The 27,434-nt window shown below is 44.8% G+C and overlaps 1 protein-coding gene across 3 annotated transcripts in view; it reads left to right on the forward strand.

Moving 5' to 3' along the window:
* Positions 1-595: 595 nt before the first annotated feature.
* TTBK1 (tau tubulin kinase 1) overlaps positions 596-27,434 on the forward strand; it is a 110,536-nt gene continuing 83,697 nt past the window's right edge. The window contains exons 1-3 of one of the 3 annotated variants that reach the window (XM_064446509.1): positions 12,932-14,446; positions 15,171-15,272; positions 19,589-19,747. In XM_064446509.1, the coding sequence (XP_064302579.1) occupies positions 15,270-15,272; positions 19,589-19,747 (162 nt within the window). In that variant the 5' untranslated portion in view covers positions 12,932-14,446; positions 15,171-15,269. Of the gene's footprint in view, positions 960-1,311; positions 1,364-12,931; positions 14,447-15,170; positions 15,273-19,588; positions 19,748-27,434 lie in introns of those variants that run through there. The other 2 variants (XM_064446510.1, XM_064446511.1) reach the window with 2 other exon arrangements.

The raw sequence follows: 27,434 nt of genomic DNA on the forward strand, positions 1-27,434 counted from the left end.
GGTGCTGGTCCCGGTTCCAGCCCAGACTGCGCTGGTGCAGCCACTGGCAGTGTAGTGTAGTGCACCAGTCCCTTGCTGGTGGTGCTAGAGCTGGTCCTGGCCCTAGGGCACTGGAGTAAAACACCCCTGGCCAGCACAGCTGCGGCTGCCTCCACTGCCAGCTGAGGGCAGTGCCAGCCCCACACTGATGGCACCGCCAGTCCCAGTGCAACACAACGCCCAGCCTGAGACACGTATGCTGACTCTGGCCTTGGTCCCAACAGCACTACACTGAAGGTGCTGGTGACAGTCCCAGGCCCAGTGGGACAGCCCTGGTGGGACAGTCCCAGACCCAGTTTGGTCCCAGTCAAAGCGCAGCACCTGGCCCTTTGCAGACGGTGCCAGCGCCGGTGCCAGTCCCCGGGCCGCGCAGCGCCCAGCCGCATGCTTGGAGATGCCAGTGCTGATCCCAGCAGCACAGACACCGGCCTCGCAACAGACCCCGTCCCGGCAACGCCTGTGCTCGTGCCGGCGGCGCCGGCGCCGGTGCCGGGGCGGGGCTACGCCGTGCCCACCCCCACGCCGCTGTGCTGCCCAGCGCTCGTGTCCCGGCGCGCTGTAGTGCGCAGCCCCGTGTGCCAGCAGTCGCGGTAACCGGTGCCGGTGCGGCGCCCAGCCCCTCGCCGGGGTCGGTTGCCGGTGGCAGCGGGGCGGGCCCGGGGCGGGCCTGGCCGGGCGGGGGCGGCCCGCGGGTGATGTCAGGCTGATGCTGTCTGTGCGGCGCGCGGTGCATTGTGGGCGAATCCCGCCGCCCGCCGCGGCTCCGAGGGGGAGGATGCGCCCGGGGCCGGCCCGCCCCATAGCCGCACTCGCAGCGCGCCGGGCAGGCGGCACCGAGCCCGGCGAGCCGCACTGAGGGGCGCGGGGCATGCGCTGCCCGCGCCGGCCGCAGCGGGAGGCGCCGGCGGCGGCGAGGCCAGGTGAGGCGGGCCGGGCCGGGCCGCAGCGGCCGTTGCGGTCATTGGCGGGGGATGGGGCGTCCCGCTGGCGGCGGGGGAGGTGTGGGGACGCGGGCCGGGCCGGGCCGGGCCGCCCCGGGGCTGTGCGCGGGGTACTGTGGGAACTGTAGTCCGGCCCTCCGCCCGGCGCCGGCTGCGGAAGAGGAATGGTCCCGCGCGGAGGACTCAGATTCCCAGCATGCCGACGGGGCTGGGCGGGCCTCAAGCGGAGTGACGGGCGGGTGCCACCAATGAGAAGGCGGACCGGGGTGGGGCGAACCATCTGCCGAGAGGGGCGGTGGGGCGGGGGGGGCGGTGTGCCGGCAGCTGCAGTGCAGGGGCGGACGCGGCCACCTCCTCGGCGGGGGGAGGCGGGGCGGCCCGAGGTGAGGGGCAGGGCGGGGGGGGCTCGGCGCGGCGGCGGAGGCTCCCGTTCCCGGCTCTCCGCGCCCTGCCGCCGCCCCCTTCCCGGGCGGGCGGGTGCCGGGGCTCAGGGCGAGGCCCGGAGGGTCGCCCGCCGCGGGAGGGGAGAGGAGGAAAGGGGCGGGCGGTGGCCTCGCAGGGGCGCGGGCGCCGGCAGCGCGGTGCGGGGCGGCGGGCGGCCTGGGCGGGGGTACCCCCGGCCCCCCGCGCCGCCAAGGGCTCCGCAGTGGGGGGAATGGCCCCGCCGGGGCGTGCCGGGTGCCCCCGCCGCCCGCCCGGTGCCGGGGTGAGGGCAGAAGTGCGAAGGCAGCCGGCGGCCTTGTGCCGGGCGGCCGGGCCGGGCCTGGGGGGACCTGTCAGGGGAACCGGGGTGGGGGTGGGGTCAGGTATGTCGGTGAGGCCCCGCTGCCACCCGGGGCTCAGGGACGAGCACCCTTCCAGGGGTCACTAGGTGGTTGTTCAACCGAACGTTAGAAAGCCAGCCTGTTTCATAGGGGCTTTTGGGGAGGGAGCATTTTTGTTGTGTTATTTTGGGATAACTCTTCGGTCCTTGGGTTTGAGGCAGGAGGCTGAGAGTTTCTCCTCATGAGCTTTCACAGAATGGGAGATTTTACTCCTGTGTGCATTGCCGTGTCTTCTGCAGCTTTTTAGCTTGAAGTCTCCTGCCATTGTGTCTTCATTGCTTGTGGTGCCCAAGTATGCACTGGTGACTGTAGTCACTGCGCTTTCCAGTATCCAGTAACCGGGGTCTGACCCACTGAGGACTTCCAACATGAACACCATGACCTTGAAGTGCATCGTGTATTTAGCGAGGAACCAGTATGCTATATGAAGCACTGGAGTGACACTGCCATTCCATCGGTGTTGCTGAACTACCTGCATGCCAAGTTCAAGACCCGCTGTGGTTTTTGTGGGGTGCGGATTTCAGTACCTGTTGGTGTCGTGTTTCTGAGCAGTCCAAACCAGCTGTATATTAAAATCTTCCTTCTATATTTTTGAATTTCCTTAGGCTTTCAAGGAGGAAGTATAGACAATTTGATTGATAAAAGGTTTCCTAATTTTACCACTGCACATGAATTTCTTTATATTGCTTGTACTATTGCTGAAAATGCTACCTTTTAGCAACAAGCTTCTCAGCGAGTCACAACAGAGGTTTTCAGCCTGAGAACTTCTTTGTATGAGTGAAATTTAACCTCATGTTGCATGTGAAATAGGGCATGCTAATGCTCCCTCAACACTAATGCTTGTAGGTGCTGTGCCTATACAGGGTGCTATGACTAAAGGGCAGTCTGCAGCAGTACTGTCTCACCAGTAGTTACTCACCACATTTGAGCATATCAGCTTCTCTTGAGACTATCTCTTGGTAAAAGAGGGGCAAGTTAGGAATTATGTGTCAATGTTTTGTCTTTTTTTCCTTTGTGTGCCAGTGATCATCTAGCTCCTAACAAGCATTCTCATGCTAATGTACGTGGGATCAGAAACTGTCGACATGGGATGCTCGTGAATGGTGTATGCGTGTCCAGTGCTGTAACTTTTGTGTTCTGTGTGCTTTTGCATGCTTTATGATAATCTCATTCCTTCAGGAATGGTCAGAGTTCCTCTTTTCTGACTGACAAAAGAAAGACACTGGAATTATCATTGCCTTATGGGACAGTTTTATCAGGATCAGTCTTGGGGATACCTGCCTAACCATTTTTTGTTGGAGTAGTTAGCAAGAGGAAGGTCAGATTCCCATGAGTGCTCTTGGTCCTTCAGAAAGGAGTGTCTCTGGTGTTAGGAAATCTGTTTCGCCAGCTCTCAGGGTTGACGCTGATGAAGTGGCGCTCATGGCCCACATGTGGATTTCTTTCCCCTTCCCTCTCTATCCCAATCCCAGTGTTTGGTGGTGAAGGCAAGTGTATCTCTACGCTGCAACAGGCAGCATGGAGCTGTCCTCCAATGGAAGCAGTGGGTACTTATTTGTTTTCAAAAGCAGGAGTGATCAGACAGATCTGAATCCGTCTTTCTTCCATATCTTTAGTGCTGGGATCCCTTCATGCTGTTTCTTGCCATCTCTTACAGAAAGATTGCCATATTACTTTATTGCTTATTAGGTATATAGCCCACTACTCTCTTGTGGGCCTTGTGGGCCCACCTCTTCAATTGTGTCCTGTCAGTTTTCTGCCTTGGTCTTATTTATGTATCTGTCAATGTGCAGGGTCCAGATAAACTCTGCAGGAATGTCTCCCCATCCTGGGAAGGTCCTAGGTCAGATTCATTTGCCAGAGCTCCATAGTGACCTTCCAGTAACATTGGTTCACGCTGAAAACAGAGATATGACTGAAAATAGAGCCTTTTAGAGGAATATGTCTCTATAAAGTCTTCAAGGGCTTTGTAAACTGTTCCCCCCTTTTTAAGGGTTTGTTGGCTTTGTTGGTATCTTCTCCTTTGAATGTTGCAAGGCACAGCCCAATTTTTGCTGGAGTGATTGTGGAAGCATTTACTAAAAGGGTGTTTAAGCTCTGCTAGTTTACTGAATAAGATACAGAATGGGCACAGCTAGTGCCTCCCTCCCCTTCTTCCATCAAAAATAACCAAAAAGCGGGTATTCCTTTGAAACATCCTGAAATTCCCTTAAATGTCATTATGGGGCACCATCCAATGGAATAAAAGTTGAAATTACTTTGGGAGAGAGTAATAAGGAAGGCTAGCTATGAGGCCTCCCTCCCTAGGGCAGAGGGAAAATGAGAGAATTATTGAAGCATTAGGAAGGAGAGGTGGGAGGTGAGGGAGATGCTGTGATTTTTACACCATGCATATGAACCCAAATTGAGTGTCCCTTGCCTTCAGGAGTCTTATCAGCTACAAACTAGGCAATGGCAGTCCTCTATGTCACAAAAGACCAACTCTGGGTCTTCTCCACAACAGTGCCTGCATACAGCCTGTGTATCACACTGTAGAGACCCACGACAGTTATCCCAGAAAATATGGGAAATAATCTAGCAGTAGCAATGTGACTTGGAGCTCAGTGTATCAAGTCTTTTTTCAGACTAACTCTTCCATTTTTTAGAGACCAGTAGATAAATCAATATATTAGGCTTGATGTGGGGAAAAAAAATATGCCACGCTAGCTTTTTTTGTCAGACTCTTTGGTCTTGGACTCCCTTTTGGTCTTACCCAGTTCCACACTGTTTTCCATTAAGTCGTCTTCACTACTCAAGAGCCATTTACATGGTAAAGGGGTTTTTTTTTGAGTTGAGAAGGAAGATGTTGACAGCGTAATGGGTTGTAGATGTAATAAAATAAGACTCACTTGGAAAGCCTTTCCTTTTGGTGTCAAGCTGTGTCATCTTTAATTTGGTGAACAATATGAAAGGAACAAACTGCAGATCATGGGCTGGCTCCAGCTGTAAAGGCGCAACGGAGAGCAAAGAGAATGCTTGTGGGCGCAGATTTCCTCTTCTCTGGAGAAATGGGGCAGCCTAGCGTTAAGAAAGAGACTGTGTCAGCCATGACAGATGGAAGCGGATTCCTCGCTGTCTGTGAGACAGTAAATGTTAGGAGGCTCACCGTCAGCCTGTGTAGAAAGCTTTGGTGGCCTACGAATCAGATATGAAGATTGCAAAAGGGATAAGGAGAAGTTGATGTCTAGTGAAAAGGTTTTGATTATAGGATTATAAACCCAACTGCTCAGGCCAAAACACTGTATTGCTCCAGTCCTTTTTCGAACAGTGACCAAAAGATGAAGCTTAAGGAAAGGCTAAGAGGACACAAATAACGTGCTTACCCTAGTTAAACCCTTCTTGGTGTTGCAGCCTTATTTGTTAGCCTGAATAATTTTGTATGTACACAAGGTGTGTCATTCCACTGGTAACAGCACTCTGTTGTGAAATCTAGCTATGCATTCCTGTGTGTTTTCCTCTCTCTTAGCCAGTTATTAGTTTTACAGAAACTTTAGTTTTATCCTGGGACATCTTAATTTTTAAGGCCTTTGGTCTGATACCACACCAGAAGGTTTTGACTGTCCAGAGACATGGTTATTAGTGAGATGGCCCTATCTGTGTGCTTGTTGAGTCTTCCTAAAGGCACCTAGCCTTTCCTAATAGGTCTATAAACCATGACTCCTCCCCCCACCTGCCAGTTAGTTTTCTTTTTAATTTTCAGTTTTCCAAACATGTCTGGTGCAGAAGTGAGACTCTGGTTTTCCAGATCCTCTGCAGAGCTCTTTAAAATAAACAACAACCCAAAATTCTTGGCATCTTTTTTCTTATATTTTCTTTATTCAGTCTTTCTATTTCTTCTCTGTCTGTCATCCAGCAGGCTGGTTGGCTGGCCTCTGGTCAGGTATATGTGGAAAATATGTAGTTTTTATCTGTAGAAATTTGTTTCATCTCTTTAAAATCATCAAGGAAAAAAAAATAATCATATTTAACCTGGAAGAATTTGTGCTGGTTTCTCCTTTTGCACAGATCTTCTATTTTTGAAAGACTTTACTGTCTTTAAAAGACTTTAAAGTTTGTACAATAAGTCCATTATAATTAAAATGAAGCAGTTTAAAGGACCAAGCAGAAGTTACACTGGCCAAATATTTTTTTAAGGGTGATATATTTCTCTGCTTACCCAACAGAGTTGAGTTACTGTTTAGTTATAAAATTACTATTTAAAATTTCATCTTGGTGACATGTCCTGACGTCCATGAGGAAACTGAAGTTCCCCGTTGCTGCCTATTTTCTAAAGGCACAGCCCACCTCTTCTCCCATTGCAAGTCACCGTTGCTGCTTTATTCTGGTCTGATGGGGTAGTTTTACCACTACATTTTTTCCATATAGGCTTGATAGAATTCATTTATCTATATCCTTGTAGTCTATTTTTTTCTTTTCAGCATGTAGTACTGTTCCTCCCATTGAGTGACCTGGCCTCCTCCTGTGTACCTTGTTCCCTGGAGTGCCAGAGAATGCTGCCCTGTTAACAGGTTCCTGGGGTACATGTTACCTCCATGTTCGCCCTTGAATCCATGCATCCTACTTCCCCACCTTCTGAGACCTATTTCATCTCTTTGTTTTTTTGGGTCCCATTTAAATATCACATACCCCCGAAACTGCTCTTTGGCGACTGGGGGGTGGGGCGGGGAAGTGTGTTTCTTCTAAAATTCTGCCCATTTTTTCTGTACCCTGCATCAGAAGTTTCAGAACTTGGGATTTTATCCAGGCTATCGTTCTTGGCCTTTATACCATTGAAAGCCACATGGATCATGCTTGCCAGCTTCACCCTGGGGTGATATAGAAATGGCTGTTTTAGATTAGGCCAGGTGGCATGTTACCTGTGACCGTGACCAGCGCTGAATGCCCAGGGAGGAGCTGGAGGTTGGAGCTTGTGGGCAGTACCATTTTCCTGGAGTGCACTTCCAGTACTTAGTCACTTTCAGTTCAGCCATTCTTTTGGCAGAGTATTCAGTTGTCCAGGTTTCGGTCAGAGTATTTGGTCATTGCATTCAGTTGTCCTCCACTGGCTTATTTCGGGGGTTGCTTTGTTTTGTTTGTTTTTCTTAGTTGTTTTTTTTTTTTTTTTCTGTGAATTTTTCCAGTTCTTTGGACTGACTGTAAATGCTAACCTCCACTGTGTCTTGCAGCAGGGCATTGCACAACTCCTCTGTGCTCTGCATTTGTTTCAAACCTGCCACATGCTAGAGTTGCCTGCTGCTGCTTCCTTAACACACTGGAAAAAGCGGTGAACAGTCATTTCTTGTTCAACTTCTCCATGCAGAACCTGGTTGTGTAGACCTCAATCATACTGTGCCTCAACTTGTTGTTCTTTGTAAGAATCTGTCTCCCAGCACCTGGTGGGGCACTTTTGCACCAGACAGACAGCTGCCGCGCTGTCCTTTCACCTCACAAATTCAGCTCTTTGCTTGACCAGTATCTGAGTTGCCTCTGTGGCCTTCCTTTTCCTTTGCCCAGCAGGTGGGTATTTCTGGTGCAAGAGGATGGGATACTGCCATCCGGTGAGGAGGTTTCACCAGCAGGGTGATTGCTAGTCACCCTAAAACCTATTTCCCCTCTCAGTAGGAGAATAGTCTGAAGGCAGGAACATATCTGAAGTTCTTTTCTTCCCCCTCCCCAACCCCAATTTGTGCAATTCATCCATCCCTAAACTGAAAAAGCAGTACGTTGCTTTTGAGGACCATGAGGTATGCATACATCTATTCAGAGGTAGGCAGCTGTAAATGCAGTGCTTGAAGCAGACCATAGTCCTCTCACCTTTCTGTTGCACTGCTGCCTTCTTCCCAGCTTCCAGCCTTCTTGGGGGTAGTGGACAGCAGTCAGTAGGTAGTTCTGTTGTTTCCCTCTTCTTTTTGCATAACTTTCTTCAAATTTTACTTCTACATTTAGGGACTAGGAACTTTGTAGTCTTGACATGTAGCTTAAGTTCTTGATACACGTTCTGCTCACTCAAACAAGGGGACGGTGTAGCTGTCTGATACTTTCACCTTCATACAGGCATCAGCGCAATGCTCCTTTTGACTGGACACTCCATTAAATTGTGTTTTGTTTCCCTCATTTCATGAAGAATAGAATAGAATTATTAAGGTTGGAAAATACCTCTAAGATCAAGTCCAACCGCCAGCCCAACACCATCATGCCTCCTAAACCACGTCCTGAAGTGCCACATCTACACATTTGTTGAATGTCTCCAGGGATGGTGACTCCACCACCGCTCTGGGCAGCCTGTTCCAGTGCCTGACCACTTTCAGTAAAGACATTTTTCCTAATATCCAATCTAAACCTCCCCTGACACAGCTTGAGGTGATTTCTTCTCATACTATCACGAGTAACTTGGGAGAAGAGACTAACACCCACCTCACTGCAACCTCCTTTCAGGTAGTTGTTGAAAGTGGTAAGTTCTCTCCTCAGCCTCCTCTTCTCCAGGCTAAACAACCCCAGTTCCCTCAACCTCTCCTCATAAGACCTGCTCTCCAGACCCTTCTCCAACTTTGTTGCCCTTCTCTGGACATGCTCCAGCAACAAAATGTCCTTCTTGTACTGAGGGGCCCAAAACTGAACTCAGTATTTGAGGTGTAGCCGCACCAGTGCTGAGTACAGGGGCACAATCACTTCCCTCCTCCTGCTGGCCACACTATTGCTGATAAAAGCCAGGATGCTGTTGGTCTTCTTGGACACCTGGGCACACTGCTGGCGCATGTTCAGCTGGCTGTCGACCAGCACCCCCAGGTCCTTCTCTGCCACGCAGCTTTCCAGCCACTCTTCCCCAGGCCTGTAGCGTTGCATGGGATTGTTGTGACCCAAGTGCAGGACCTGGCACCTGGCCTTGTTAAACCTCATACAACTGACGTTGGCCCATCGATCCAGCCTGTCCAGATCCCTCTGCAGAGCCCTCCTACCCTCAAGCAGATCAACACTCCCACCCAATTTTTTGCCATCTGCAAATCTACTGAGGGTGCACTTGATCCCCTCATCTGGATCATTGATAAGGATATTAAACAAGACTGGCCCCAAAACTGAGCCCTGGGGAGCACCGCTTGTGACCAGCTGCCAACTGGATTTGACTCCATTCACCACAACTCTCTGGGCTCAGCCATCCAGCCAGTTTTTTACCCTGCAAAGAGTACACCTGTCTAAACCATAAGCCTCCAGCTCCTCTAGGAGGATACTGTGGGAGACAGTATCAAAGGCTTTACTAAAGTCCAGGTAAACAACATCCATAGCCTTTCCCTCATCCACTAGGTGGGTTACTTGGTCATAGAAGGAGATCAGATTGGTCAGGCAGGACCTGCCTTTCACGACCCCATGCTGGCTGGGCCTGATCTCCTGGTTGACCTGCACATGCCTGGTGAGCTCACTCAAGATGTATCACTCCATAATCTTACCTGGTACTGAGGTCAGGCTGTCTGGCTTGTAGTTCCCCAGATCCTCCTGGCCCTTCTTGTAGATGGGTGTCACACTGGCAAGCCTCCAGTCACCTGGGACCTCTCCTGTTAACCAGGGCTGTTGATAAATGATGGAGAGTGGCTTGGCAAGCTCCTCCACCAGCTCCCTCAGTACTCAGAAAGTTGCTTGTTGAATGCTTGTTGAAGTACCTAAGTCAGAGACTAGAAGTCACCTTTGTGCTGACATTGTGTTAGGAGACCTAGAGCTTTGTGGTTTAATTTTATCTTGAATTATTTAAACAGAATCTAGCTGCATTCGACTCTAAAATTTACTAGTTTAGGGGTTGTGTAAGTAAGTTATCAAAGCTAACTGGTTTCTTTAAATTTTGCCTTCCTTGAAAAAAACCTTGGCCTCAGGCAGAGTTACTCCACTGCTTTTAAGCTGAAGTGGCTTATCACAGAATCCTGTGATCTCATGGAAGGCCAAGGGCTTCCTGCTGTGGAGACGACCAGGGAGCTCAGGTCGACTGAAGCTGAAATGGATCTGAGGTACCACTCCTCTACTGTGCCAGCCACTTGCATTTGACTGACCCTACAATGAACCAGTTCAAGGAGCTCTTAACCAAGCAAATCACCTTATTTATTAGGAAGAGGGATAGTTTTTGTGCTGGTACAAGTCACTGAACTGGCCCATGGGGAATCCTACGTGCAGGAGTTCAGAGCTGACAGGACAGAGTGGAACTGTTTGTCTTCATTGCAGGTAGGTTTTTAGATTGGCTAACCAGGAACTTGAAGCTGTGGATCCAGGATCAGCATTTGTTTGTAGGCTTTATGGAGGACGGAATGTAGGTAATGTGGTGTAACAGTGCTTCCACTGATTCTCAGCTTTCATTCATTAGTGTCTAAGCACGCAAAAATGTGAGTTTTGGTCTTGGTTTTTTTGTTTGTTTGTTTTTAGTAAAATTTGCAGTAGCTAAAGCATGCCTTTTTACAGGTGCCAAGCCTTGATCAGGAAAGAGCATGCAGTGCCCAGCCTTGATCTGAAAAGAGCAAGAGATCTAGAATGCACCATCTCCCTTGTTGTAGGTCCTGTCTTTAAGGAAAACTCCCATGAACAACCAGTTTGCAGTTGTCAGGCTTCAGCTTCTGGCAGAAGATGAGCTGGTATGGGAGAGCCCCTCAGTTCCTTAAATTCTCATCATAGGGAGATACTTCTACGCTACATTAATTTGCTTTTCAGTGTGCCTTTTGGATAAGATACATGCATTTTAAAGAGTTTAGTTTTCAGGTGGCTGGAAGGCATCTTTCAGCCTTTTTTCAGCTCCAGCTTTTTTAGTGACCATGAGGTATGGATGCTGGCCCTTTATCAGACTCCACTGTCTCCACAGTTGTAGACAAGAACGGAATTGCCTCCCTTTTTTTCTGCTTCTCTCTGTGGCAATGCTGTGCTCTGTATGTATGAGCTGTATGACTTATTCATAGGTGTCTGAGCATGAGTTTGGTTGTATTAAGAAACATTTTGTGGAAGACGTACTTTTTCTTTCTGCTGTTCTCCATGTCTAGAGAGGATCAGAGGCAGTTGCTTATCAAGCAGAGATGAGGCTTAAGGGGCTTTGTCCATTGAGCTGAGGGGAAGAAAACCCACAAACGTAAAAGGTGCAAATGCAAAGGGCAGGTGATCAAGTATTTTCTCAGTCTTGTGACAGTTGATGTGCGGGAAATGGCAGGAGGCATTTGGGTTCTAGGACTCAGGTCACGTAGGTCTCTGCAGCCTATTTTCAAGATTGATGACAACTCAGAAGCTGGTATTTTTAGTGTGGTTGTTGCTTCTTTTGCAAAACAGATTTTTTTTGACCTTGCTACCTGTGTTTGTGATTGTGATGAAATTATATACATTTTTCCCCCTCCAAACATCCTAGGCTGGACTTGAACCAGTAGTTGTTCTGTCTGTGGAGTATTATTAGAAGCATTTGCTGGCAGCCAGCTTACTCTGGCAACCTGAGCACGGAATGCATAATTACACATTTCAGGTTGAGATCAGTTTGAAAAATTGTTATGAGCTTTGGCCAGCTCAGGTACAAAATTCAGTTTTCCATTACTTTATTACAGCTATGAATAGAATTAAGGTTATTTTTACATTCAACATATGACATAAGGTTTATGATGCTTTTTTATAGAAACAAATTCTGACCATCTGTGTTCTGTAATAGGAAATTGTCAGGATCCAGTTACCTGGCATAGCACTGGCAAATTAAGGATCAAAGTAGAAATATGGTTTATTACAATGAATCTGCCCTGAAGAACACATTTTGAAGAGGTTTTTTTTTCCCCCTGAAAATAATATTCAAGTGATTTTTCTGTCAAGCATAACAAGCTGGTGTAAGGTCTGATAGCAGAATGAGAAGACACATGCCTAAGTCATACATCTGCCTAATTCAACAGATAGATAGGAAAATTTATGGATAGGAAACGACTGTTTGTGTGGGCTGGCAGAATGCAAGCAGATAATGACAGTTGTGGACTAGATAGCATCGTTGACACAAGTGGACACACATAGACACAATCCTGACCAGCTTGTAAAACTCTTTCATGATCTTAGTAACACAATTTCTCCTTGGAAACTGACTCACACAGCAGTGCAGAAAGAAATTAAACAGACCAATCTTGCATATACAAGAGTTTTCATATATCTTTCTAGGATGTTAACGTATAGAGAGAAACAGGTGCAGGCAACAGATAATCTGCCTTGATGTTATTGTTTCCTTTGTTAATATTGTCTTTAGTTATTAACTACCAAGGAAGCAAATTCCTCTAGAACTGTAGATAATTCAGATAACAGTGAAATTTGAGCTTCTAATCTAAAACCAAGTTTTACACTTCTGGGGATTTTTGTCTTTGAGAAAAAGGCTCAGGGAACTATTGAATATGGTTGAGAAAGCTCTGGGATTTCCCAAGGGTAGAAGAAAAAGTGGGTCAGCCATGAGGACATCACCTTCGGGCAAGTCACCAGCTGTCTGCAAACTAAAAATTGGTGAGGCTGCAGATCAGAGAATGAAACTGTAGATTTGTAGGGGCAGAGGAAGGTTGAGTATGCTCCCTGAGCATGCTGCAACTAGGGGCGAGAGTTCCTTACAAAAACGGGACAAATGGCTACAGAAGGGCTGGCTGTACAGAGATTATTTAAGTGACTAACAGTTGGCATGATAAAATGTTTTTGTCAGTCCCAGGAGATCTCTTCTGTGTAATTACAAACAGAATCTCTGCTGTTATCAGCAGTGGACTTGAAAACATAAAACTTTTGTCCCATTTAGTCTCATTTAGTCTGACATGACGTATCAGTGCAGCAAGTGGCAGTTGCCCCACTTATGCTAATTTTTATTAAAATTCAGAAAGTGCTTGGTAATATGAAGCCTATCTGGCAAATCTATAAATATGTGATTTTCCCCTGCAAAATACTCAGTCTTCCAGAATTTGAATAAAAATATCAAATCTCTGATCAGGAACTTACTGTTACGTTCCTAACCTCTGAATAGTATTTTGACAAGTTTATTTAATCCTTAGTAATTATGGTGACTCTGTCTATTGTAAAATTATTTGAATGGGTAACATGAGCATCATTTCGCCTGGAATGGAGGTTTAAAATGATTGAACTGAGACTGTGGGCCTTTTAATAACCTAACGTAATAGGTTATGTACAAGACCATTGAGCAACAGGTGTTAGTTTGCTGTATGGCCGAGTTGGTTATTCAAGGTGAAATACTGTTTTCCCAGAATAAGGACTCAAGGAAAGTACTGTTGACCACAGCTACAAAAAGCAACTTGGAGTGGCCATGTTTGAAGGAAGATGAGTAACAGGCTCCCCACAAAAGCATCTGCAGGGAGAAGGGAGAGGACTTGCTTAAGAGGGACACTTCATGTTACTTAAGGATCAATTAAACAAACTGGTCCAGCATCAGGTGATGAAAACATACCTCTGTATGGTGTTTCTGGTGGTGTCAGGTGTAGTTATGCTATCAGACTCAGTCTATAACCTCTGCTTAGTTCTTGCTTTTATTCAGGTATATTTGTTTTGGCTACCCACAGACTACTCAAGGTTTGCAAGTAGTGGATCTATATTGACTTTGCAGGTAGATACACTTAAGATGCAGTTAACTGTTTATTGTAAGCAGACCGTAATGTTTGCCTGTTAAATTAGTAGAGGTTAAGCTGGTTATGATATTAGAGGGATTTCCTGGTGTTGGATTTAATTTTCTGCTTGGATCAATAATTGGAGGGACTCTGTCAAGGAGATTGGTGGAAGGTAATGGATTTTTCTCTCAAACTCTCCTGATCCCTATTTTTTTTTTTTTTTTAGCTTTGCTGCTGAGATGTAGTTGAAGAGGATTAGGATCACATAAATTGCAGGCATGCTTATCTGGTGTGCTTTCCTAATGATTTGTTGTCATAATTAACTGTGCTGATTCTCCCTGTAGATAGGTGGTTTTGGCACAGAAATCACTGGTGTGTCTGCTCTGTAATATATGTGAATACAGCCTCTGGCAGTATGAAATTATGTGTTTGGGGGTTGTGTTTGTTTTGCTTAGGTCGTATGCTGTTACTCATAAGTCACTGTGCAAGCAATAATACATTCAGTTGGCTGTGCAGCCAGGTAGCCACAATAATGCTGTCAAGGTGCATCTGTTACCATACTTAAAATATTTATGTATGCTCTGTTCAATGCAGTCTTGTGTTAGCAGAGAATCCAGACCTGTCTGTCTTGATTGCAGCTTTTTTTGGGGTGGTTTGTTTGTTTTGTTTTTTTTTATTTTTCCCAGTCATAGCTACATGACTCCTTAATGGTCATAAACCTTTCAAAGATGAAAAACAGTCCCAGTGTCTTCCAACCTCACCTTTAGATGTTTTGTTTTTTACAGAAATGAAATGCTGTGAATAGCAAATCCAGAATTTCTAAGGCTGATGCCCTTGCATGCCTATAAGAAGAGTATGTCACAGAGGAGACTTTAAGCCGCAACTGCTAGGAGTTGAGCCTGCTCTCTAAGCAGGGTTTGCTACAGCAGAGGCAGGCAATGAAGGAAGATATGTGTCTTCAAGGAACAATTCAGAACCTTTCGAGCTCCTGCTGTCAGACCTACCCTAACAGTGTATGACTTGTTTTTAATTGCTGTTTCAAGTTCAGCAGGAGGTATGACGTATTCCAGGGCTGAGGGCCTGTTAGTCCAGTGCATTCTATTTTTTTAAATCAACTTGTTTCCTGTACTGTCTTATGCATTTCTACCCTAATAACAAAAGGCTCGTGCATGGTACAACTTATTTATGCAAAGATTTAAGGGGGGGTTTGTTTGTTGTAATGTGAGGGATTTAATTTTTATAATTGGAATTGTGCAGTGGAAGCAAGTGACGTTTGTAAAACCATGAGGGACACTGAGCGCATGCAGTTAATGCTGCCATTAACTGTGCCCCAGTTCCGCTGCTCAGTTGCACTTGGAAGCTCCACTGTTTTTCTTTCTTCTAAGCACTGTTAATCCTACTTGTTATATTCTCCTCTTATTCCCCACCCCATCTGTTTCATTTTGGCTTAATGCCAGTAAAGTTCATGCTGGGAACAGCTAAGTTATGCCAAAATTAAAAACTTATTTTTTGTTTGTTCCTGCCATGCAAGTATTGGACAGGGAGATTGATCAGATTTCTAGATTGCAGATTACTGGGTTTACTTCTTTTGTTTTTGCAGATGTCCAGCGCTGTCTCACCTAAAAAGCTGTAGTTTGCATCAGCTTTCTAAAGCACCATTGGGATCTGCTCTTAAGGTGGATCCCCTGTTCATGGTGGGGAATTTGATGAAGTAAAGAAGGACATGGGCTATAGCAGTCTAAATAAACCTTACTTTTTCCAATTGTTCTAATTTGTAGGCTTCCAGAGGTGAGGATGTGGCCTGAAATAAAGTGGGATATTGCAATGCCTCCACAGTGAGATTAAGACACTTAAGATTATCCAGGACCTTTAGTAAGATGGTGAGAGACAGACCTCCATAGCTTTGTTCTGCTGTTTAATAACCACCTTGTGTCTGATGAGTTTTCAACTTGATGTTTTTTGAGTTTGGCTGTATTCTGAACACTGCTGCCACAGTATATTGAGACTGAAGTAAGCTAACATGGAAAAGACCTCATATATACATTAGGAATTTCCACAGGGAATGCTCCATATTTTTAAGTTTAATTTTAAGAATGCCATGATCCTGTAAAATTAGGAAATAACTTTCCCAGTAAAACTGTTCAAAATGTTGCTTGCATGAAAGAGAACATTGTAAGATAGGTAACTGGGTTGTGTATATGAGACTTTTTGATTGATTCTTTTTTTTTTGGTCTCTGACCTCCTTGAAGGGATAAAGGAGACATGTACCTATACATACATATATATATATACACACATATATATACACACACTAATTCATTTGAAAGTAACTGATAAAAACACAAGTCTGGTCATACTGAGTCATATCACAGGCCCATCTAGGCCAGTATCCCATCCTAAGTTGGCCAAGAGTGGATATCTAGGGTAGAGAATAAGAGCAGGGAAGGTATATAGAATGGCTCCACAGAATGCTCTTAGCACCTTCAGTGATTTGTAAATTGAAGGCTTCCTAAGCTAAAGATGGAATATTTGTATGTCACTGCTTAATGGATTTTTTATTATTATTATTTTTAGTGAATTTGTCAAGTCGCTTTTTGAATCTATGTAAGCTTTTAGCATTTGCAGCAAAGATTTCTTCAGCTTAACAACTTGTATGGAGTTACGTTTGCTTGGTCTAGTTTGTCTCATGATGAACACACATGTGAACAAGGCAGATGCATTTGATGTAAGACTCTGCCACGCTAATTGCAACATCAGGCCTTGCACTGAAATTCTTGCAGACTTTCCTCTGAAGTTTGTTACTGTTGCCTATCCCAGTCATGCTTCTCTGCCGACTCTTGATCTTCATGTCGGCTAAATAATTGCTGCTATAGTGCATCAGATTTTTGTAAGCTGCCTTAAAAATAAGGAGACTATTTACCCATGAGTGCTATTGACTGGAACTGTCTTGATTCCAAGTAGAAGGAACAGCTAGCAGAGCGCTGTGTCAGAATATATAGTGGGGCTTATTAGCCTGTTAAAGCATGGTTGTTTGGATTTCTTGTGGTTTTTTTAAAGGCCAAGACTAAATTTATAAAACTATATAGATTCCCCAGTATGGGCTGGAAGAGATAGCAGTATGCAAGAGCTGGTTTCACACTTCTTCATGCTGAGTTGGCCAAGAGATGGGACCTGGTCCTCTTGTTGTCACTGTTGCTTTCATTTCTGCTTCACTCGCTACTTCTAGGAAGCCAGTTTTACAGTATCTTAGGATTGCTTGGCTTTCTTGCCTGTCTTCATGGGAGAGGGGTACAATAATTTCTTGGCATCCTGTATATTTCCTATAGGAAAAGACAATCTGAAAGTCCTTGTCTTCTCAGTCACTATCTTCAAAATTATGTAACTTTACATTCTACAATCTGTACATTTTAAAGCTAAAAGCGATGCAGATGTGACAAAGTTCATACGCTTGGTCACCCTCTGAATCAGGAACAGCTTTACTGGAGTTCAAGAGAGATATAATCCCTCCATTTCTCCTCCTGTTTCCCATAATGGCACTTAACATTTAACATGCAGAAATGATGTTCTCTGCTGCATGTTGGGGAGGAGATGGTAGTGCCTTACCTTTCCCCCACTGACCATCCGTCGCCACCTCCCTTCTGTAGCTAAATTAGCAAATTCAGCTTGAGCAGGGGGCTGGCTGAAGGCCTTGATGCTAGTCAAACAATATTTATACTACATTTTGTTGGTTTAGAAGGAATTACAACAATGCACAAGTTAAAAGAATCATTTAAATGTGCTTATGTTTTCTGCACAAAGGCAACTTCACCCTTTCTTTTGCCCTTTTTTTGTGATGCCTCTGGAGATCTAAGTTAACACATTATGTGACTCCTTTAAATAACAAACATGTTATCTTTGTATACATGTATTATAATATTGATGAAGGAAAGCGGAATACTGCACGAGGGAAAGCAGTTCTACTTTACCTAGCTTTGAGTGCTCATTTGTGCTCTGTTTCTCTTCTAAAATTATTCCTCGGGATTGCTTTCCATGACTTGTCACTAAACTGAAATCTTATTATGCACATGCATTGCTAACGCATACATCATGTACCATACTTTTTAGGTGTTTTGCCTCAAAGTGAAAAATAGTGCATGGCTGACTTTCTCTGGAAAACTAAACTTCTTTCTATGTATCTTGTTGCTACTGCCACCACACGTACTGGATCTCTAGCTGCCTTTGTATCCCCTGCAATCCAGACCTTGCATTGTGCTGTACTTGTCTTCATGAAGTGATGACAAGAGACTTTCAAGAGTAGGGAGGGGATACCTGCCTCCGTACCTGTGCGTTAATGTTGTGGGTTTTATATTTTTGTAATGCTGAGGGTTTGAGACAGTCTGTAATTAAATGACTGTACTTTAAATAATATAAGAAAAGCCAGCCTTAGAAGAGATTTTTGCAGGGATTCTCTCTCCTGTGCAGTCTGCGGTGATGTGCAGCAAGGCTTGGTGCAGAGCATATGCAAAGCTCACTGGTAGCTTAGGGGTGGTCATTTCAGATGTTCTGGTGACCATAGAAGAGCCTGGGAATGGCATTAGACTTGCTCATTAGGAAGAAGCTGCACAAATGTGCTGCCAAACACAGCAGGTACTTTCTCGTTGGAGAGCTTTCCAGGTTCTTACTTCAATACCTGGTGACTGAAAGGGCTGCTACTCCATACAGATGAAGGCTCTTTCCATGAGAATTCAGAGCATTTTGCAGCACCTTTCTTTGGAATTTCTTTAATATTCAGTTTCTTCTTATATCTCTTCTATCATTTTGCTTGTACTTTAGCAGATGTTGGGTAGTGTGAACATTTCTCAGCAGCCGCCTTACTGCGTTAGTCTGCTGCTCCTTTTTTCTATGTAGTTACCTTCTATATCTAGAATGCAATCTTTTGTGAAGATCTTTTGAGAATATCTCTTTGAGATCTTTTGCTCATGTTTTGTTTGATCATCCTCTATGTCTTGCACTTTTGATATACTCCTGTCTGCTGTGTCCTTGTGCACACTCCATGCTGGTCACTTCCTATCCTTCCTTCCCAGTCCTTTTATTGCTAGGGAATGAGCTCTTTTCTCTACTTGAGCTCATAATTCACTGGTGACTTTTTCCCTTTTTTGGGGGCCTGAAGAAGTGTGATAGTTGAATGTCCAGCTCTAGTCTTTTTTTTCTAATTTGGTATTTATGTTGTTAATCTTAAGTCTGCAGTCAGTGCTACAGTAACACCCATTTTTAGGAAGGAAAATTTTTCATGTTTTGCAGGAGGACAATAGAGCTGCCAAGAAAGCTTAATAAAAGATCCAGCCTACTTCTAAAGCCAGAAAAATATCTTCCAGGAAGAGACGAAATGCATTAGGAAGATCTTTTATTTGTCCTGTTTCAATTAATTTTCTTCCAGGAAAGTAGAGTTAATGTGTATCTGCAAGTCATTATTGTAGAAGAATTATAAACAAAAAACCTCAAACCAAAATTAATTTTGGCAAAGGCTATCTGGAGCTCCCTATAAAAGCAGGAAAAAGGGGCGTGAGGTAGAATGTAAACACCATAGGAACAAGATATCTCTCTGTATTTTAATTTGATAATTTTTAGCACTGTGTGTATGCTATGAGGAGGACTAATTTTTACATGGCTGAAGCCCTTTCTAACCATCCCCATCTTCTTTGCTTGGCTGTTCATCACAGTGATAGTGTCTGTAATCCTGGCTCTGTAAAGGCCCTTCTACCCTATTCAGATGCTTTTAGGCTTATTGAATGCAATACCTGGCAAACCTTTCTGATTCGTGTTGGATGTTGTCCAATGAAAACCATGAAAACTGCCTATTTAGCAGCTGCTCTGTTAAAGCAAGACCTTTTTGCCTGGTAACAATAACAGCTCTTGCAGAATTTGGCATTGGATTCTCTTTGACTTGTTGGCTGTCAGGCGCAAGAGCACTGGACTCCTGCATGGTATAGCCAGTAATTGTCACCCTTTTAGTTTGTGCTGCTGACTTGAAGCATGGTTGCGTCTGCCAAGTTTATGCATGGAGTGAGCTCAGGTGTTTGCAAGGTGAGTTTGCCTTCTTTCCTAAGAGACCGGTTCTGATTTAGTCCTAAGCAAAACCTGTGGAAATGTATCGTGTACTTCTGCTGTGACCTGTACTAATTTTGTCATTCCTTCCCCCTGCCCCTTTTTTCCCCAGATAAATGGCTCATTTAAATTGGGAGCTACTAAAATACTCTCTGGCTGGCAAATGCAGTGCCTAGCAGCAGTCATCAAGGACGAACCAAACATGAGTGGAGGAGGGGAGCAGGTCGACATTCTTCCGGCCAATTACGTGGTCAAAGATCGCTGGAAAGTGGTGAGTAGCTTTGGCTTTGTGCATCCTTTGGTGGCCCAGAAAGATTTCTTCCTCTTGTAGTAGTGTAGAAACTCGTCTAGTTAATCCCAGGCTCCAGCAAGCAACAGTGGAGTGGTGTGGTTTGACATGTTAGTAAGATACCGCAAGAAGATGGTTAGTATTGCTCTAGTGGTTTTTAGACTGTCTGGTATTTTTAGAAGACTAAACCTGCCATGGATTTTTAGGTAGGATTGAACTGTTGCAGCAGGTTTAGTAATCTTTTAGTTAGACACTTAGATTTCAAGTTACTGTAGCAAAGAATACTACAGACATGCCTATAAATAAATTGCATTACAATAAAATAATGTAAAAGCAAATGTTTAAGGTTGGAATGTCAGCTACTTCAGAAGTCAGAAATTCCATAATTAGCTTGTTGGTACAACTTTTGTGTAAATGTATTAGGATACTTTTTAAAATTCTATCATCACCTGTTAGGAGTTTTAGCTCATCATGGGAAAACCATCTCATCTGTTGTGCAAACTGGATGGGGTACACTGAATTAGTAACCATTTCCTCTTCTATGCATTCATTGTATGGCTGCAGATCTCACTGTCCATTTAAATTCATGGCATGAGTTTGCCATTTCAACTCAGCTCTTTGTGTTTCTTATTGCTGTATTATCTGTGTCAAATATTTTTTTTTAAATTCGTGCTTTTACCAGGTGCTAGAAGATAGAACTATTACCTCGCTTTTACAGATAGGGTTTCAAATTCAGTTAGATCTTGATTTTTATTATATTTTACAGACTGCTTAATATTTATGACCAAAGTACAATTCTGCTAGACATCATGGGCATCTAGGCATGCTCATCACTTCTGCAGATTGCACCTGGCCCACTTGCCTTACGCACTCAGCAGATGAGCATGTGGTTAGTGATGGCTTGTGAGCAGAGACTTCAGCAGCTTGGCAGAATCACGCCAGAATGCTGTGGCAGGGACATGGGGAGAATCTCATCCACTAGACATGTGTTTCATTGCCACCAGACTTGTTTGGAGGATGCGGTTCCTCTTGTGTGTAAGGCTTTCTCTTTAGTCATAAAGTGAGGTCTCTGGGATGGTGGGGGAAGTAGCATTACATTATCACCTCAGTTAAAGACACTAGAATATAACACATGAAAGGATCAAGTGCCTTTATACTTCTTGAAATGCTGTATGTTTTTTCTGAGGGTTTTTGTTTTCTGGTTTTAAAAGCTTTGCTTTTAAAAAGCTGAAAATATGTTTAAATCCCATATGTGCTGTTGTGTCCATTTTTAACTTGGATTACCAGCAGTGTCTGAATCATTAAACTCACAGCAGAAGCCTCCCTAGTTTGAACTGCAACTAATTTGTAGTAGTAGCACTAAGTTGTTTCTCTGCTAACTAGCTGTGGTACAGCTGCCCTGTGCATTTCGCAGTGGGCTATGAAGACCAGAGGACTCTGAACTCGCTTCAGTTTCAGGCTGATAGGTTGTTTTTTTGGTGTTTGGTTTTCTTTTCCTTTTTCAACAGCCCACTTCAGACAACATATTATCCTTTCATTAGACTTGCTATCACCCTGGACAGTTCCATCTTGCTCTGTTCTTGCTACTCCCCCATTGCCGGCCTCTCTTCATCCTAGCACTTTGCTCCTGCTTTCTCCACAGCCTTCCTTTTTCTGCCTGGCCTATCCCTGAACAGCCTATTTATATTTAAGCAATTCAAACTGTTCTTCATTCTCCATGCTTCCTGAGAGCAGATGGAGAATCTCAATTTTCTCTGTGATTAGATACCAAAACGGAGACAATCCCTATCCCCCTCCCAAAGCTTTCTGGCACAGTTGAAGGAAAGTCTTGCTGTGCTCTTGCAGCTCTGGGCTGGAGCGCTATCCTTGTTTTGGCAGGATGAGGCATGTGCAGGTTAACTGACGTATAGGACTTGAAACATGCTCTGTGCTTATGGACTTCTCAGGATATAACACTTGCAGCTTTTATCTGACCCTCCCTACACTAATGGAAATTTCCTCAGAGCCTACATTTGGTCAGATTGGTGCATGCTCTTTGCAAAGCTGAATTTAGACCCTCTCCTGATGCTAAGCCATTGCTTCAAGTGCATGGTTGCAAATAGTCATTCCTCTCCATTCTCCTTTACCCTAGCTAGCTTTGGCTTGTAGCATTCCTAATATTCATCAAATTTTGAGTTTCTCCTTCACAGACAGGAGTAGTAAAACTTCTGTAAATGATGGGAGTATATTTTTTTTAACACAGTCTAAACAAAGTAACTTTGTTCTTGGAAACAGCAGAACTCCAAAACTCCAAATAAAGCCTAAAATATGCTCAGTTATGCTCATAGGGGAACATTTCAAACTAATTTTAAATCTGGTAGAGGCACTAAATGTGGGATTCAGTGACTTCATTGTTGCATGAATCTGTGACTGGGGACTGCTAGAAGCTCTGCCCACTAACTCTGCCTTACAAATACAGAAGTGTGCAGCTATATTGTCAACAACAACTACCTCCAACTAGAGAAACAGCCTTTTATGTTTTCTAGTGTTGGCTTACAGTAGTCTTCAATACTGCAGTGAGGTCATTACCCCACTTGAAGGCCCTGAGAAATTACATGACTTGCCAAAGGGCATAAACAGCAATGAGAAAATCTTAATTTAACCTAGTGCTAGCTGTGAAGTGTGCTGTGAACCTTCATTGAACAGTCATATCTGCCTCCCAAAAAAGTGCACGCACTTTAGGCAGGCTTTCTGTGCTGTCCCCTTGGAGTGCTTGATGTTGGTGTGGGATCAGTCAGAGCTGTGAGCTGTATGGGGCTCAGAGTAGTCTGGGGAAAATATAAAAATACCTCTGTTGGCCCAAGGAAATGGATAGCATAGGATCAAGTGACAGATAAAAAGGCAGTGTACCTTAAAGTAAGCATACAGCTGTAACATCAGTAGCAGCATTTCTTTCTTTATCATAGACCTTTCTGAATCTAACCCATAGCATGCAAGCCAGACAGTCCAAGCTTTACTGTGAGTGATGGATCCTGCTCAAGCAGGTGTGTGGCATATTTATGTGATGCTGGGGTTCAGCTGCCAGAAGGTTTTTTGTGTAATTTGTCCTCCCATTGTGACTGTCTCTGGCTGGGCATCTGCTTGAACCTTGTAGTTCTTAGTGCTGGCATGCTTCCAGTATTGAGCCAATTTCTAATTTTGGATTGGTGTAATGTATTCCTTGAATTCCTTTCTTCCTCTCTCCTATATGCTGGCTGACAAAGTTCTGACAAATGAAAACGTTGATTCTCTGCAGTTAGCCCATTGGTAGTTCATTTTCCTGTCGCTCCAAGTCAGTAAAGTTTGTCTGTCTGACAGCAATGATATTTTTGTTCTTATTTTTTGAGAAAGGCGTGGACAGGGAGTGGTTGTGCTTTTTATCAAAACTTGGACTTGAAGAAGCATTCGAGTCATCATTCTTTACTTGCAGATATTTTTGATGCTTTGATTGGATGCAGTTTGGGCAGTACTGGAACCATGTGGCTTTTACTGAGACCCCAGAAGGGGAATTGATCCACACGTGCTCTGAATGTTGTGAACTGCTTTGTTCAGGAGAGGGAACAAAGTCAAACATAACTTGTACTTGCTTTGAACTAGGTACAGATGTTAAGGCTGAATCGATATATCTCCTTACTTCACCTAAATGCTTTGTATTGGGGATTCACAGCTGAGACTTATTAGCAAGACAGATTTGGCAGCTCCTGCACTGAGCTTTGAATACAAGCGGTGACTCGTATACAGATGTATGCTCTTTTGTCAGGTGCAATCCATCCTTTGGTTTCTTCCAGGTTTCTGAGGTTCTCGAACTGACGTTTTGGTATACTTGTCCTTTTCCTGTTTACTTCGGAAACCTTTCTTGAAGCCCCACAGACTTTTGTGGACTCTTCACCCTGTCTTGATCACAAAGGCCTTTTACTGTTCCAAGAGGGAACTTTGGACGAGGAAGGTGCTTTGTCAGTCTTAGGGCCTGTTTTGGTCTCACTCTGCAGAATTGCTTTATGTGGGCTTTGGCAGGTGTTCAGGTGATTTAGGATGTGGCTTGTTGACTTCTTGATTGGCTTCTCAGTTCGTGCCTGTTCTATATGAGTTAGTTTTCCCTTGAGATCAGTATAAGTCCGGTCCTCCTAAGCAAGTTGAGTGGACTCTGAGAGTTTAGTGAATGTAGTTCCACTCTTCCTCACCTGTTGTTAAGTCAGATGAGGCCTGCTAGCTATTTCTGGGTCAAGTAGCCCATTGAGTTGGGCTGCAGGAGTTGCAGGTTTGACTATACAAGTGCTCCTAAAAAGCAGTCACGGTAGTCACTGTTTGACCTTGTCAACGTTCAAAGCCTGTGGGTGATAACCTTTAGCCTAGCTGAGTTCACCATAGGTCGCTGGCACTCGGTTTGGTCCTTCGCTCTGGATTCAGAGCACATGTTCTTGTTCCTGACCTTGCCACCAGTCCTGAGACTGAACCACTTGTGCTTTAGTCGTGGAGCATTTTCCTGGGAAGGTCTAGTTTTTACATGATATCCTTGGAAGGCAGACTTTGTTTAGAGCAGTGGAGTCTTATACGCTTGCTGAATAAAAGATTAAATTTGTAATTGAAGGCTATTTTTGTTTGGGGGTGTGTGTGTTGCCTTGGTTTTTTGAAGTGATCAGTGAGTACTGATTTCTGCTTAGTGGGAAGGCTGTGTGGTGGGTTTTGTTTTTGTTTGGTTTTTTTAATAGGCTCTGGAGGATTGTGCTGCAAGAGTCTTTTCAGGATAAATCCAAAATATTTCAGGCTATTTAGAGGAGGCTTCAAAGGGAGCCATCTGTGATATACTGAAGAAAAGGAATTTTCTTCTAAGTAATAACAATGAACCACATGAGCCTGGCAAAACAGAATTTGGTGGCCAGAGAAGAGAGCTGAGAGATAGAGAAGCATTTGTTTTACAACTATATCCTTGAAGAAGAACTGAGAGACTCATAAAAGGGAACATTCCACCTCAGAAGACACCGAAAGCTGGGTGATAAAGTATATGGTCAAGGAGAACAACTAATTGGGATGTTGATAAGAACTAAAACTAAGTGTCCTTTAGGTGAACTATCCTCATTATAATACTAAAGATCATGCTCATACGCCAGAAAAACCCCTCTCAAATAAGCCCCTTACTCTCTGAGCATGCGTGGCAAATTTAAAGGCAGCTGTATCTTTAAGGTGAAATGCAAAAGAAACTAACCAATGATTAGCTGAGGGACATGAATATGAGCTGTTAGTGACACATTTAACTGTGTGAATACCTTGTAGTTTCTTGGTGTGGTGTGCTAGCTTTGTGGAGCTACTACCTAGCACCCATCTTTGCGCAAACATGAATTTAATAAAATACCTCCTCTCTTTGTGTAGTTTGGCATTTTGCACAGAGGGTGAATGAACCCGCTTTTCAGGAAAACATCTGTGTCCTGTGTAACTACTGATATATCCAGAGGGGCTTTTGGGAGTGGCTTCCCACATCAGGACATGGATATTTTGTGTCGGTAGTCCTGAGGGACAGTCCAGTTTGGGGAATTCCTGGAACCCCCTAGCTGGAGACTGACACAGAGAGAGGTCGAGTAGAGTGACTTTTCGGTAACAGTTAACTCCAAGGGCCTAATGTGGTGTGAAACCTCTTAGAACATGGAAGAAGCACTGCAATGAGCTGTATGATACCAAGCTGGGAGGAGTGACTGATACGCTGGGAAGCTGTGCTGCTATCCAATGAGACCTGGACAGGCTGGAGAGCTGGGCCAAGGGGAACCTGATGAAATTCAGCAAGAGGAAGTGCAAGGACCTGCACCTGGGGAGGAACAACCTGCACCAGTACAGGCTGGGGGCTGAACTACTGGAAAGCACCTCTGTTGAGAAGGACCTGGGAGTGCTGGTGGACAGCAAGCTGACCCTGAGCCAACACCATGCCCTTGTGGCAAAGAAGGCCAATGGTATCCTGGGGTGCATTAAAAGGAGTGTGGCCAGCAGGTTGTCGGAGGTTATCCTCCCCCTCTACTCTGCCCTAGTGAGACCATATTTGGAGTACGGCGTGCAGTTTTGGGCCCCCCAGTTTAAGAAGGACAGGGAACTGCTTGAGCAAGTCCAGCAGAGAGTTACCAAGATGATCAGGGGACTGGAGCATCTCCCTTATGAGGAGAAGCTGAGAGACTTGGGTTTGTTTAGCCTGGAGAAGAGAAGACTGTAAATATCTAAAGGGTAGGTGTCAAGAGGATGGGACTGGCCTCTTTTCAGTGGTGCCCAACGACAGGACAAGGGGCAATGGGAACAAGTTGGAACACAGGAAGTTCCAGCTAAGCATGAGAAAAAACTTCTTTCCTGTGAGGGTGACAGAGCAGTGGAACAGGCTGCCCAGGGAGGCTGTGGAGTCTCCTTCCCTGGAGACATTCAAAACCCACCTGGATGTGGTCCTGTGCACCCTGCTGTAGTTGCACCTGCTCAGTCAGGGGGGTTGGACAAGATGATCTCCAGAGGTCCCTTCCAGCCCCTACCATTCTGTGATTCTGTGGTTCTGTATGGTCGTGTGGCCATTAATGGGATGCTAAAAGGACTGAAATCATGCCTGAGATGCAGCTTACTTAATTTTAGTTGTCTGTGTGCAAGTCCAAATAGATACCTGTGTTTGATCAGATGAGTTGTTCACTTGACTCCACAGGCTGTGATGGAAACCGGGACATTCAGCTCACATACACACTCGTGCATTTTGATAGAATGAGTCCTGTTGGTGTTGTCAGCCTGTATCCCAGTCTTAAGAGTAAATGGACTGGTGGAAGGTAGGAAACAGGATGAGAAGAGAATATTTCCAGAGCAGTGAGTCTTAGCATGGGCTGGTGACTCACGATTACCACTTAGGTGATTCTCATTAGGTGTCCCCTTCTTTCTTAACTTTGTGTTTAATGGTTTAATTATTAGTTTATTTTCTGGACTAGTATATGCCCATCTCTCCTTTGTGTCCAGCAGAAGGCTATGCTGAGTTCACCTTAGACACTGAACTCCCACAAAGTACCCAAGCAATGAGGAAATGCCTGTGTTAAGGACCTGACCTCAACCAAGACCTTGAGTTGCAAGATAACAACTTGCTCTAGAACAAAGACAAGGAAATGGCTGCTGATGGCCTCTGGATGTTGCTGAAAAATCAAGGAGGATGGCAGTGCTGGTAATAATGAATAGGACCATCTGGTGTGCTGGGAAAAGTATGCCAGAGGATAATTTCCATAAGAGGGTGAGAAAGGATGTGAGGAAGCAGAGGCAGTTTGAGGGGTCTTGGACAGTGAGGTGCATCATTGGCTGGAATGTGTGTATAAAATCAGTTTTCTGATTCAGCAAGAAGCTCTGATCTTGATCTCGTGTCATCTCACATTTGTTGCTCTTTAGACTTACAGGGGTCCTCCAGTTTGGCTGTTTTCCCAGTGAGCAGTCTCAATAACTGTACTTTTCTTCCTGAACCTGCTTCTCTGGTGCACATGTTTGCTTGTTCTGAGGTAACAGTCTTAGTCAGTCCTTGGTTTTTCCAGGCTCCTGATCATTCTCGTCATCCTGAAATGAACCACTCCTAACTCAGTGAGAGCCCCTAGCAGGAGGGTGATTGATATTGTGCATGACTAGACCTCCCTACAGATCCTTATAGTGCTGCTATCCTTATCAT

Source organism: Phalacrocorax carbo, chromosome 3 (assembly GCF_963921805.1).
Source record: "Phalacrocorax carbo chromosome 3, bPhaCar2.1, whole genome shotgun sequence".
NCBI classification, from domain to species: domain Eukaryota; kingdom Metazoa; phylum Chordata; class Aves; order Suliformes; family Phalacrocoracidae; genus Phalacrocorax; species Phalacrocorax carbo.